We start from the raw sequence: 14,895 nt of genomic DNA, 5'->3' as shown, positions 1-14,895 counted from the left end.
CTACTGTCAAATACTTGAAGCAAAATGTTTGTGTGCTTATTAGAACAGCATGTGTTTTTAGATTCTTTTTTTTTGGATTGTTTGATGTTTTTATTGTTTTTTCGAGTTGATTTGAGTTACTAACAATTGAGTTAATAGCGGGCACAATGCCGTTGGTTGCATTAATCAGGCGTGTTTGCAAACGACTGACCTGCCCTGAACTTTTGATTTTTAACTGATAAAGCTCCTCAGTTGATTTGATTTCAATTGTACCATGCCCTGCAGAATAGATGCTTTTCTCATGTTTATTTTTGATGGATTCGCGTCCGTCTTTTTAAATGGTAAACAGAGAATTGATGGCCTAGAGAGTTTTATAGTTGAGCACTTTTCATAATCTTAGACAGTTTGATGTTAGGTGATCTAATTGTATTAGTAGGTGTACGAAGATGTCCTTTAGAGTCTTTTCATGCGAATTTCGTATAAAATTGTTACACTATTTTGCTTCCCATGATGATATAGCTGCTGAATTTCACGGGGTTATTTGATTTGTAATATGAGAGATGTTGTCAAATCAAAATTTTGTTCCCATTGTCTTTGTTAGGAAGATATAGGCTTAACAGAGATAACAACCAAGCACTTGCGTCTTTCTGCTGTCGCTAGTTTACTAACGCCTTTATCATTTATCTTTTTTGCATGAGTCATCGCACATCAACAGAACGTTTTCAACGTTTCTCAAAATAGCAAATACAGCAAGTTTTACGACTTTTATTTAAACGCTGCCACTATTAAACTTTTCCAGATTAAATTTTGAGCATATTTCTAACACAACAGGAATCTTCCAAAATTAGCATAAAATGTTTTCGCTTTCAGTAGTTCTGCCTTTCAGTAGTTAGCCAAATCTTTTTTTTCCGATGCATCAATATTTTCCAATTGTTTTTTTTTCACAACTTAGTTGCTTTAAAAAAATTGAACATTGTAGAACAAGAGTTAAGTGAAACTAAAAGTCATTTAAGAGATAAGAACTGCTTCGGATCTGGAAACAGCAGTATCAAAGAAAAACTCCAAGTTATTCGATTGTTTTGGATTTGTTTTTAAAGTAAATTGACACTTATAGTCGCATCAGCCTCATCAAGTGTTTTTCCAGATATCAGGATTTGAAATTGGTTTTCATTCACTCTTTTTTTCTCTCTGTCTTGCTTTCTCTACCTGTCTGATTTTGTACCTACATCAATTGTTTCTTACCGCGAAAAATATATGTTCCCCTAAAAAGTGTTTTATTCTTAACAAGAGTTTTAGTTTTTTATAAAAAAATTAACCTCTGTAATCATTGGTAGTGTTGTCATTATCAATTAATTTCACTACACATTTGGGACATTTTCAATTTCGCATGATAAATGTTTTAGTTTAGTGTGTTTTCTTTCATTATTTTCTTATTTTCCTGATGTAGGTCAAAGCCGCTATGATCCAATTGAAGTTCAAACTGACATATGGGAACTAAGACTAGCTTGCGAATATAAACTCTACTCTTCCTGGCTAAGCTTTCTTTCTGCTGCACCATTTGACACCGACAACCAATGCGTTCTATTCTTTTCAACGATAAATTGATTTCACTATCTGGATTCATCCAAGCTCAAAACCCCCAGTCTCCTTTTCTGTTGGTCTCAAGCTGTTGCTCAATCTCAGCCAGTCACATTACCTGTTGTTTTTTTTTCAGGGCGCAATGATTCCTGAATTTTAATAATGTAAAGTTCTGGTCCAATTTGCATAAGTTTTGCGCTGTAACTATCCAAATTTCTGGCTACCCTATGCAACAGCCTTCTCAATTTTTTTGATCCTTAACACCTTTTTACTTGGGTTAATAAAAAAAAGATCGTGAAATTTTTTAACTATTAAATAAGGAAAAAGATGTTCTCAAAAAATTGGGGGTGAAAAGGTTAGTACATCCGTTTGTGATTATCAAAAATAACCCAACCCTGGCCCTGCCCTTAGTAATTATACGAATAACTCAACGTTAAATTTTTTAGTTGGATGTGCTATTTTTTGAGAAGGAGAGAATTGTGGGTTTTTGAGATGGCAATTGTGTTGCCTCAATCAGCATTAAAAATGGAGTTTAAGAGCTCTTTAAAAAACTTTTCAGTACTTTGTGGCTTTTGTTAATATTCGAAGACCTGCTTTTTTTGAATGTTAAACAAAAATAAACTACTATCATAAGCCGCAGCTGCAAACTGTGAAACGCAATTAGAATTTTCACTCGCTCATACAAAATACATACGAAGATTCTTACTAAAATGAAGCAAAAGTACTGTTTGAATAACCACCAAAAAGCAGATTTCAATCTCGTTAATAAAGACAATAATAAAAAACAAGATACGATTACAACTTTTTCGCATGAAAGTGACGATGGCAACTCCGTCAAGATGAACATCGTTCATCCAACAGCTGGTGACGAAAAGAGCAACGGCAACATCAACTTAGCTGAAATGACTACTAATAAAGGAAATGAAAAAGGACCCCGGACACTAAACAAGCAGAGCACGTCTTTCCTGGCAGAAGTTTCACAGGTAAGTGTCGAAAATTTCTTCTTTATGTGAAAAAAAAAGTTTTTTGATTGTTTTAATCTATTTAGAAGTTTTAGCAAATGAATCAAAACTGCAAACTAACAAAATTTTGAACGATATTTGGTTTTCACCAGAAAATTAATCTAGCAAGGAAGGTAGCCTATCTTTCCGAAATGAGCCTCTTGTGAAAAAATTTTCCAAAACGAGTGATTTTTGAACTGCTTTTCAAATTCTCTTTTTGGATAGTATCAATGTTAGTTGAATAAAGTCGAAAGAATTTTTCTTTTTGCATCCGTATGGCCAAGTGAAGGCAATTTTAGATTGAGAGAGTTGAAATTTGAAGCAAGAAGCAAATACGTTAATGAATTTACCATCAATGATTTGACCATTAATGGTTTAGGTAATCCATTCGGCGACCTTATGTCAATTTATGTTTTAAACTGCTTTGAAACTTTTGAGCGACACAAAAATCAAATTTATAAAAATAACTCGAGACAATCCAGAAAGTAATTCTCTTCATTTTAATCTGAAAATGGAATGATAACAATAAATATTCCGACTTCGAAGAAAACGGAATATTTATGCTCGGAGTGGTTTTTTTATTCAGTCAATTTTCGCCGATCGAAATAACAGTTTTCAGCAAAAAAATTTATACCCCATTGAAGATATAGAACTCCTAAGTTCAAATTCAAAAAGATATTTTGACCCCGATTATTTTCTTCAAAGTTCTGGGGGTTTGAAAAATGATAAATTGACAAATTGGCCATGTTCTGGACTACATTATGCGCGCTTTGAAGAGATTATTTATAAAGCTGAGAGCGTAACGCGAATTACTTATGCGTGAACAATTATCCCGCTCAACAAAATCGTTCCAAATTGTTTTAATTTCGTACGACTCAAATTTTTACACTTTGATATTGTAGGTTTTCAAAATTTGCTTTTCCCAAAACCTAATTAAGGGACAGTCGCAACATTCAGGGCTTTGCCCTGATATACGAGCAGTCTTATTTGGATTCAAACCTGATAGTTATAGTTTTTGAAACAAAACAAGACTGCTCGAGTATCAGGCAAAGCCCTGAAAGTTCCGACTGCCCCTTAATTCATATCGAAAAGTTTTCAGGAAAAAAAATATTGAAAATCTATAAATTTTGTAGAGTCTCAAAGTGTGAAATGTATACGACCAATCTGGTTAGCTAACCTCTATTCAATTAGAAACGGTTTTGTTGTGCGAGATAACTCGCCACGCATAAATAATTTGCGTTACGCTCTCAGCAATATGATTAAAATCCTCAAAGCGCGCATAGTTCAGTCCAGAACATAGCCAATTTGGCAATTTTCAAACCCCCAGAACTTTACAAAAATAATCAGAGGTAAAATATCTTTTTACATTTGAACTCAAGGAGTCGATATCTTCAATGGGGTTTAAATATTTTTTGTCGAAATCTATTATTTTGAGGCGAAAATTGACTGAATAAAAAAACCACACCGAGCTTAAATATTCTGTTTTCTTCGAAAGTCGAAACAAAAACTGAACACTAAACTAAAATGAGAGTGATCGTTATCGTAAATCCGTTAGGACAGTGCAAAAAAGTTGCTGAAGCATCTTCTGTGCCTACACTTTTTCGAACCCAGCAAAAATTAGTTCTATTTGAATGAAATAGTAATTCAGCTGTCAAAGTTTTCAAAATTTTGAAACTGTTTAGACCAGCGTAAGTAGAAAACATTGATATATTTTTTTTTAGTTTAATTTTCTATCATTCGTTCTTTTTCAATTGGGCGATTAAATTTATTTCAGATGTTCAAATGTTTTCTTCAAACTCATAAGTGAACTTTGTGAAGAGTTAAAATGACGGAGGCGGGGCTATTTCCGTAAAAAAGCCCCCCCCCCCACCCAATTCTAGGGCGAAGCGCTTGAATTATTCGAATGATGTCAGTTTTTCTTCCATCGTAAGCTCGGTCGAAGTAAGTTCTTGATCAGACTGAATCGAGGTTTCATTGAAACAGGCTTTATTCAATTGTTAAAAAAAGAATTGAACTATAGCTCAAAAACTGCCTAATTTCGATCGAAAACTGCCTTTATAATACCGTTCTTATTTAAAAAACAAGCTGAAACAACTCAAGTAAACATAAAAGGCAATAAATAAAACAATGCTTACTGTAATTTAAACTACAATTATTTCATAGCAAATGATAGTTGAAAACAGTCGAGCTAACTCGAACGGCAAGATTTTTTCACCCGCATAGTTGACCTTTTTCGACCATTTTTGGCAAACTCTAAGTCGGTCAAGCATATCAGCTCCTGTTGTAAAACATCAATTTTGTTTTTTTTTTAAATATTTACTAAGAAAAGCAAAAAAACTAACAAGGATAGGCGGTAACTGTGCAAGTAACAATGAATGCTACAAACATAGTCTTAAAAAATACTTTTTTTTTTCAAATTAGTGTCGTTTTTTCTGTGTGGTGTGATAGAAAAATCTGAGCAAAAAAATTGAAATAAGTCAAATGCGGCAGTCATGTCAAATAGGCCAATTGGAAAACAGTTTTTATAGAAAAATGGTTAAAAACAAAAAAATTGTAAGAAACCAATCAAAAAATTTTCAGACATTTTTTCCAATTTTTTTGCAGAAAAATTTTGAATTTTTGAAGTTTTTGATTCCGAAAATGGCGCCAAAAACTCAAGTAAACATAAGTTTTTTTGGCCTAAACTAAAACTAAATACCCTAATGAAAATCAAAGTTTTCAAACCGGTTTTTTTGACACAAGGAAATTTTTTTCAAGTTTTTTTATAGGTCGTTCAAATTACGACTGAAAGGTATTTAGTATGATACTACACTCAGCCCATTCCAATCGCTACTTGTGGTACCTGATTTCGCAAGAAAAACAAAAAGAATAAAAAAAGAAAAAAATCAAATACACCCGAATACAAAGTTTCTCAAGTTTCTCTTTCAAACAAAATTATTCTCCTAACTGACATCAGGATATTAACCAACAAAAATAGAGATTGAAAACATGTTTGAAGCGCAAGATTTGAGATATGAATCTATGTCGAAATAGAACAATTGTCTCAAGTTTTTGTAAACAATTGCTCTTTGAAGTTTTAAAATATGGATTTGAAATTCACTCAAATCATTTTGAAATCAAATCAATCAAGCAAACCTTGTTCTTATATTTTTTACAGACTTGTTAACAAAAAACTTTAAAATCAATTTCAATCAAAGTGAAATTTACCAAAAATTTGTTAAATTTACTAAAATTACTTTAAATCGATCTTTATCGATTTAAGCCAAGATGAAGAACAAAGCGAGGCGTTGTTTTATCACCATGACTAGTAGAAATGCTCTAATCAGCTTTTTTTTACCTCCATGCTTTAGCATGGTCGTTTCATGAAAACCTTTGAAAATTGAAAAACAATTCAGATTTACAAAAAAATTTGATATTGAGTCTTATAATCAAATGAAAGAACCCGTACCGAAAGCCCACGGTTTTAATCGATTAAATAGAAGTTTCTTGACTGAAATTTTATAATATAATCCACTAGATGTAAAATTCAATCCACGAAATTGGTTAAATTGCCGTTATAATCAATTTTTCTTGAAAAAAACTACTCCATGATAAATAATTATAATCGATTCATATCCATTATTTTCGGCACTGGAATCGGTTATTTTTGTCAACATAATCCATTATAATCAATTATTTTTGAAATAAGAATCCATTATAATCCATCTTACAAATGTTTACCACCAAACCCAACCCCCTTCTTTTCAGTTTACAGCTTGCCAATACCCCCCTCCTTCCCGTCAAGTTTTGTACAATGAAAGTGGGGTTACTCAATGTAAAATCCACTTCTTATCACTCCCAGTTCAATCACCCTCTATGTTTTCAATCACCTCACCTCACGTTCTTAATCCTCCCCCACCTTGGTTTAGTAACTGGGAGATGCTGGAGTAAACTAAGGAAGGCGGGTTGTTAAAACACGTTGTGACATTTACGTTGAGTCTCCCCCCTCCCCCTCCGTTCAACAATTTCCTCACCCAGTCTGCCATTAAATGCCCCCGTTCAACCACGAATCCCCTCTACTTGAACGTGAAGGGGGTTGGGCAAATGACATTAGTGAAAGTGAGTTAGTGGCAATTTTTACACATGGCAAAGGTAAAAAACAATAAAATAGAAGGTCAAATGTCAAAACGAAAAAAAAAAACAGAAAAACAACTTATTAATAAAATTTCAAGTGAAAAGTAAGAGTTTATGCAACTTACGTAGTAACTGCATCAAGCAGAATAAAAAGGTAAGTTTGAAAACAATTTGTAAATTTCATTAATAAGCACGACTTTCAATTTTTTCAACAAAACAATCCTAGATAATCGAATTTAACAGACAATATTAGCTTATCTTGACCTAAAAAAAGTTAAAATTATAAAAATTTGGTGCATGTAGACTATTGAGAGTTGGGATAAACGCCAAAAAGTGACAAGGTTCTACTTTTTTAGAAGCTAGCTGAAATTCGTCTAAAAAGTTTGACTAAAACCCCAAAAACACCAAAAAACAACAATGAGATGGCTACGTTATTCAATAAACACAAAAACTAGAGTTTACTGCATTTTCAACAAGCAATTTGACTAAGTTGGAAACCAAGGGAAAATCGCTCAAGAAGAGGGCAACACCCAAAAAAAGACCCCTAAACACAAAATCAACAAAAAAATACAAAAAATCGATACCAAACTGAAACCAAACATAATGTTTTGAGATCTGTATTGGCTGAAAAATTAGGTGATAAACAAAAAACGAATATTTGAGGCCCCACCCAAAAACTAGAAAAAAATCCTTCAAATTCACAACACTTTTTTTTGGAAACTAGCTGAAACTCAACTGAAAACGATTAGTAGGTCCCTTAAACACCAAAAAACAACATCAAACTTGTTACTTCATTGAATAAACACAAAAAACTAGAGTTTGTAGCATTATCAACAAACAATTTGACTGGAAGTTGAAAAATGAAGAAAAAATAAACCCAATCCCCAAAAAAGACCCCTAGCCCCAAAAGTATCCAAAAAAATAAAAATTCGATATGATAATGAAATAAAACATTATGTTACAGTTCAACTTTCTTTCAAGATGTGAACTGCCTGAAAGTTTTAGTGATAAGCAAAGAAGGAATATTTGACCACCCAAACCTAAAACTGAAAAAACTTTTCATCATCAGCAAATCAAAAATTACCCCAAAATAATCTCTAGCTGCCCAAATGAAAACTTTTCTAAATGTCTTCAGCAGGGGTAAAATTTGAGGAGCTGAAAAATCCATTTAAGAATTAGATTTTTCAAACGTTTGAGAATTTTTACCAAACCTCACATCAATTGATTTAGCCACAAACGGTTTTCCAGCTCAACTGTTACCTGAGAGTTTTCTTAAATACGAAAGGCACAAATACTGCTCATAATAACTAGTTTAATAACCAGATTAATGCCGTCAGTGAAATTTCATCTCATTGGTCGACACATTCGATACTAACTTCTTTAGAAAATTGAATAGGGTAAGAAGACCCAAATCCTTTTTTCATCTTAAACTTTACTTTCAGCATGTCTCTTAGACACTATGGAGAGTCTACACGCATAATTTCAACAAAATATATCTAATGGTTGATGCGAAAAACAAAATTGAGACAAAAAAGCCATTACACCAAAAACACTTCTCAGCTTCGATTTTCTTAAGTTGTATCAATTGCATTATAGCAAAATAGACCTCGTAGGAAAACTCTTTGTAACTACTATACAGTGAAATCAGAAAATTAGAAAACGAAAACTTTTCAGCTTGCCAAAAGCTGATTCCTAGCCAAAAGTTGATTTGAAAAAAAATTGAAATTTTTTTCAAACTTCATCTATTTTAACTTATCCACAAACGGTTCAACGGCTAGAACTGACAGTTTTTCAAAGTGTATCCAACACAAAACAGTTCTTTTATCATGGTTTCATAACTTGAAAAATGCCGTCAGTGAAGTTTCATCTCGATGAACGACATAATCAAATCTATCAAAAATTCAAGAGAAAATTGTAGATGATAAAACGACAAAAAAGTTTTATCAAAATTTTTACCTTCAGTATGTATTATAATCACTCTGGAGGAAATACCAGCACGCTTGTATTTTCAAATGTCTAGTGGTTGATGAGGAAACCAAAATTGGGCCACAAAAAATCCTTAGCCCGAAAAACTGATACCTTTTTTAAAGTGTATAAGAGGACTAGTGCAAGTGGTTTCACGCCCAGATCAAATAGGTCAGTGAATTTTCATCTCATTGAACGCATGTTAGATTGTATCCGTTTTGAAATTTTGAAGATCGTAAAATGACTCAAAAAAATTTCAATTTTTTTTCTATCACGGTATAAAATACAACATACGGAGAGTTCACATGCACAATTTCATTATTATTTGTCAAAGAATAAATATGTCAATTATATGTCAATGAGAAATTCAAAAGTGAGCTGAAAAGGACCCAGCCCCAAAAACTTCACCTTGGCTCAAGTTTGAACTTCTCAAGTTCTAGCAATCGCCTTGTGCAAATAAGGGCTTCTTGGGAATCTCCTACCAATGAGAAGACGTGAAATATGTGCAACTTTTTTTTTAAAAACCAGCGTTTAAATTAACCTTAGGCTAAATTCTAAATCTAAATTTCCTTTTCCCGAACAAAAAATGACATCCCTAGGGCTAGGACATTAAATTGTAAAAAATAGCCCCAACACTTTTTTTAACCAAAAAAATGACAGCATCATTGTGATCCTCGCTCACAATAGGGCCTATGGGTCAGTTTATACAAAACAATTTGTCAACTTTTTCTATGTTAAATCACTTCGACCAAAGTCGGGTTCTCAGAAAAACTACACTATAAATACACATTTCTCCTTTAGGTTTTAAAAGTTAGCCCCAAAGATTTTTATAGTCCTGTTGGTTGATTTAGCTCGAGAAGCCACTAGAAACGTTGAGTTTTCGAAATTTTGATCATTATTCGATGAGAATGAGACTTTTAAACATTTCGAGCCTTGCCCTAAAAAAACACTATCCCTAAACCATAAGCAGGGCTTTCAAAAATTGTAAAAATAAAGACCAGTTCTAATTTTTTTGAAGTTTTTTTTTGCTTATCCTAAGTCGACCAAAAAGTGACTTCTGCCAATCCCAACTTTCTTAGACCGATTTGTTGGTTTTTTTTCCAATGCGGTATCCTGGAGTTGTGTATAATTTTCAAAAGTCGAAATCCCAAGTCTCTCAGACACCGGGAACCCTTTTGAGCTGATGCCTAAAAATGGCGCTGAGCCGACATCTGAAAGTGACATGGCTACACTTAAATAAGTTTTTTGCAAGTTTGAGCTTAGGAAAGTCAAGAAAATATTGTGACAAAATTTTGGCTTGTACCATGGCCATGAATACTGTACAAACAGGTATTCCAAAATATAGTTAGTTCCAAATTTCTGGCTATGGTTCCAAATTTTTAGTTAATTCAATTGTGTTAAATGAAGTTAAATAACCTTAGCCTGATTTTTTTGACGTTGGGTTTCAGTTTATCACTGAATTTCACGCATAAAATTTCGGTCCAACAACAATGATTCAGTTTCTGACCGATTAGCTTGCTCAATTTCAACGGTTTTGCCAACAAAATGACAGTAGCTTAAAAACCACCTCGACTACGTGGTAAGCATAGCTAAACGTTTTCAGGCATTTTTGTGTGCAGTTCACATAACTCTACATAAGCTTCAATTTAGTTGTTAATGCCAAATTCTTATCAATCCTTCAAGGAAAACTCCTAGTTAATTAAATAGACCTTTTGACCTGCCTTTCATAAGTTAATTTCATAAAACATTAAATTGTAGAAAACAGCCCCAAATTTTTTTTAACCGTAAAAATGACAGCAAGATTGTGATTCTCGCTCAAAATAGGGCATACGGGTCAGTTTATTTCGTAAATATTTTGTCAACTTTTGTAATGTTAAATCACCTCGACCAAGGTCGGGTTGTCAGAGTAACTGCACTGTAAAAACACATTTCTTCTTTAGGTTTCAAAAGTTAGCCCCAAATTTTTTATAGTCCTGTTGGTTGATTTAGCTCATGAAACCACCAGAAACGTAGAGTTTTCAAAATTTTGATAGTTTTTTGATGAGAATGAGACTTTTAAACATTTCTAGCCTTGCCCTAAAAATACACTAGCCCTAAACCGAGAGTTTTGAAATTTATTTCAACTCAACCATCAATAAATAGTCGAAAAGTATATAAGCAGGGCTTTCCAAAAATGCGAAAATAAAACCCAGTTCTAATTTTTTTGACGTTTTTTTTTTTGCTTTTTCTAAATCGACCAAAAAGTGACTTTTGCCAATGCCAACTTTCTTAGACCGATTTGTCGGGTTTTTTTCCAATAGGGTATCTTAGAGTTGTGTATAGTTGTCAAAAGTCGAAATCCCAAGTCTCTCAGACACCGGGAACCCTTTTGAGCCGATGCCTAAAAAGGGTGTTGAGCCGACGTCTGAAAGTGACATGGCTACGCTTAAATAATTTTTTGCAAGTTTGGTTTTCGGGAAGTCAAGAAAATGTTGTGACAAAATTTTGGCTGGACCATGGCCATGAATACTGTAAAAACAGTTATTCCAAAATATATTTAATTCCAAGTTTCTGGCTTTGACTCCAAATATTTAGTTCATTCAATTGTGTTAAACGACATGAATTATCCTAAGCCTGATTATTTTGACGTCGGGTTTCAGTTTATCACTGAATTGCACGCATAAATTTTCGGTCCAACAACGAATTAGTTTTTGAACGATTAGCTTGCTCAATTTTAACGATTTTGCCAACAAAATGACATTAGCTTAAAAACCGCCTTGACTTGACTATGTGGTAAGCATAGCTGAACGTTTTCAGGCATTTTTGTGTGCAGTGCACGTGCTCTACATAAGCTTCAATTTAGTTGTTATTTCAAAACTCTTGTCAATCGTTCGAGGAAAACTCCTAGTTAATTAAATAGAACTTTTGACCTGCTGTTCATAAGTTCAAATAAGTAAAACTAAGCTTCTGACTTCACAATGCGGAGTTTAAGGCTAACAAATGTTCATTTAGTTTCGCTCACCAAAAGGTATTTGTCAAAAAGCTTAGCTAAAAATTTAGTAGCTATAGTACAATAATACAAGTGAGTAGTATAGATATACGACACTGGGATCGGGGGGGGGGGGGGGGGTGATCCCTACAGGGATCATTGGGTATAGATTCCTAATGATCCCTATGTAAATATTTATACCTAATGATCCCTATGTAAAATATTTATACCTAATGATCCCCATGTAAAATATTTATACCTAATGATCCCAATGTATAATTTTTATCCCTAATGATCCCTATGTAAAATATTTATCCCTAATGATCCCTATGTAAATATTTATACCTAATGATCCCTGTGTAAAATATTTATACCTAATGATCCCTATGTAAAATATTTATACCTAATGATCCCAATGTATAATATTTATACCTAATGATCCCAATGTATAATTTTTATACTTAATGATCCCTATGTAAAACTTCGGTAAATTATTGAGTATTCCCACTGAACGTTGTGGAACCGGGAATGGAATTAAGTTTTGGTCGGTGCATATTTTCCCTTCTAAAGTTTGGGGGTATTGGCTTGTTTACATGTAAAAGGACGTTATATATCTATTATATGTAATAGGAAAGCACCAGATTTTGGCAGCGTAGCTTAACTGTTGGCTGCGGTGAACGATTTCCTTCAAAAATGCATGTTTTATTGCTGAATCTCAAAGAAAGGAAAATTCGTCAATTGCGGCGGCCGCCACCTCTATTTAGGTAAAAGCTAATGATCAATTTGACCGAAATAAGAATGAAAAGTTTCTTTAAGCCAAATGAAAGTAAAAAACAAAGAAAAATTTTGCAACACTGAAAACTCTAAAATAATGAAATTGGCTTGAAAATTTCGACATTTCCATTTTCCGTGTCTACAGAAGACTGAAAAATAAACGTCTGAAATCTATGACAAAAGCTTTGATTTTATAGAAAGGTTGAAAGAGCTAATAAGTTGTAGTGGGTTAAGATCTTGAAAAACGAGAACACTGATGAAAGCCAAAAGTGCCCAGAATTATTATCAAAACTTGTACCTAACTTGTTACTATAAAATTGAAGTGGATCAAAATTTCTTGGGGTCCGAGTAGAGGAAAACGCATGGCGCTCGACTCTCAGCCGAAAGGCGGCGTTTCGAAACCCGTCCGGAAATTGTACTGAAAGGAGGCAACAGTAGCTGGTATGGTGATATCCCCCCATAGATCGATTTTGTACTTTTTTCTCACTTTGAATTAACTTCTCGAATTACTGCTATTCAGTTAACAATTGGGTAAAATTTCAATTACTAAAAGAATGTATTGTTCAAAATGAAATTGTAAAGTGTATAAAACAGCTATATTAAATGGTTAGTTAATGGGTAAGCATGTGAGTTAGGAAACGTTTCAAAACATGATCAGTTATATAAACAAAATCAGAAGCATCACCATTAAAGTTTTTATCAAAAATCAAATGTGCAATATAAATACAAAAAGAACCGCACATGGTAGAGTTTGAGTCTTGCATGGGAAAGTTTGTCATCAATTCAGTCACTTGATGAAAATTCTCGTTCAATCGTTTATACAGATTGGTGTACTGCCAGAGAGGAAGACCGAGAGGATCAGCGAAGTATAAAACATTTCTTCTGTTGCATATCACAATCCAATGTGTCCCCGGAGAATCTGATTTTGAAGTGTTCACAATCATAAAGATGTTGTTTGGGATGTGAGGTGGAAAATTGTCGGCTGCAAATACTCCAAAAAACTTATATTTCAGATGTTTACAATTCTGAATGAGGTCCTGCAACTGGATTTCATCCATTTTCAGACTGTCGAAATGGGAAGGACGTTCTTTGTAACTTTGCGGTCGGAGGTAATAAATACATTGGATGAGCGTATACCCCAAACAAAAATTTCCAGGTTTGCTGTCAAAGCGTTTGAGAATTGAAGATCGAGTGAAACTGAGCAGTTAGTAAGTTCTGGATGCAAGAAGTCATGAGCTGCCTGCTGTGTGCTAGTGAGATCAAAACACATAATAAAGTGCTGTTGGTAGTTATCCAGAGTGATTCCCAGCCCGCAGTGCAACAAACCCAGCGCTGATAGTGTGTTGAAGAAGAGACGCTTATGATCTTGTGTACTGATTGGTGTACTTGCTATTGGTAAACCATTTCGTCTCAAAGTAACTTGCTCCAGTCCAAATTTTTGATAATGAAAAGGATTCGTTCGGTTTGTTCCTAGAAATGCATTATTTGTGTTCAATGCTATGATAATTTGTCTCACCGGTTCACGAGCAAAAATATCTTCCTGTTGCCAGCTGCGCTGACCAGCTGTTGCAAGAAATGTTTTTGTAATTTCTTCTTGATATGGGTAGTTCGCAGGAGTTTTGAGCAAAGTTGATTCAATGGCAGAGAGCACATGGTCGGTCACAGTCATTTTTCTAACATACAGGTTCGCTTCGAGTATTTGCAGCTTGTAATGCTTGGCAGCATTTTCCGATATAATGAGAAAGTCTTCATGAGAACGTCTGTAGGAAAGTCTGAGGGTAACACCGCTCAACAAATGCTTGTCACATGTGAAAAAATCAACTCCAGCGGGTCCATAGAACCAAATTTCATTCGATTCACGGACCAGTTCTCGTTGAGGTGTGAAATCAGCTGCATCTATTGCAGCGGGATTGTTTTCAAAACGATATCCCTGACACTTAAGCCACGAGTCCTTGGCTCCTTTGCTGTTAGAAAATTCTGTTCCAATAAAGCTTTTATGCGCAAAATTACTATTGGCATTTGAGATTTTGAGTCCATTAGCAGAGAGGGTACAGTCAGAGAAAAGGGAATACAGGGAGTTGTTTACGAGGAACGGTGAATCAGACACAGTAGGATCAGTGTTGTCGTATCGCAGATCAGCTCCACTTGATTGCGTTACTTTGCATCGTATTTCCAAATAAATTTTTTGCAGGTCAACAAAATTATTACGGTCACCGGTGATTTCAAATTCAAGCATTGGTCCATTAGGTGAATAGACAGGTCCAATTTTTTGATCAAAAGCGTTTTCAAAAGTAATCAAAAGAGGTTGTTTTTCAAACAAATCCAGAGAGCTATGGGTAGCTTCATTGGGTAACAAATTAGCGATCATTTTTTATGTTTGAGAAAAAATCTGCTCGACTTCTCACTGGTCTGGTTTTTCTTCGAATGATTGTTTTTCTTTTTCGAGCCCCTACTGACCTTCTTCTTCGTAATCCATTCATTGGTGTCTTTCGACGACGTCGTCTACCACCACCGAGT

At 34.1% G+C, this 14,895-nt stretch overlaps 1 protein-coding gene across 1 annotated transcript in view; it reads left to right on the top strand.

The window, feature by feature from the left end:
* The first annotated feature begins 2,203 nt into the window (after positions 1-2,203).
* Positions 2,204-14,895, top strand: part of LOC134854876 (uncharacterized) — a 43,454-nt gene continuing 30,762 nt past the window's right edge. Inside the window, exon 1 of the mRNA XM_063871235.1 lies at positions 2,204-2,540. Coding sequence (XP_063727305.1) covers positions 2,268-2,540 — 273 coding nt within the window. The 5' untranslated portion in view covers positions 2,204-2,267. The remainder of the gene's footprint in view (positions 2,541-14,895) is intronic.

This window comes from Symsagittifera roscoffensis, chromosome 9, assembly GCF_963678635.1.
Source record: "Symsagittifera roscoffensis chromosome 9, txSymRosc1.1, whole genome shotgun sequence".
In the NCBI taxonomy this organism is placed as follows: domain Eukaryota; kingdom Metazoa; phylum Xenacoelomorpha; order Acoela; family Convolutidae; genus Symsagittifera; species Symsagittifera roscoffensis.
The sequence above is the reverse complement of the archived record's forward strand: the minus strand, read 5'-3'. Positions and strand labels throughout refer to the sequence as shown.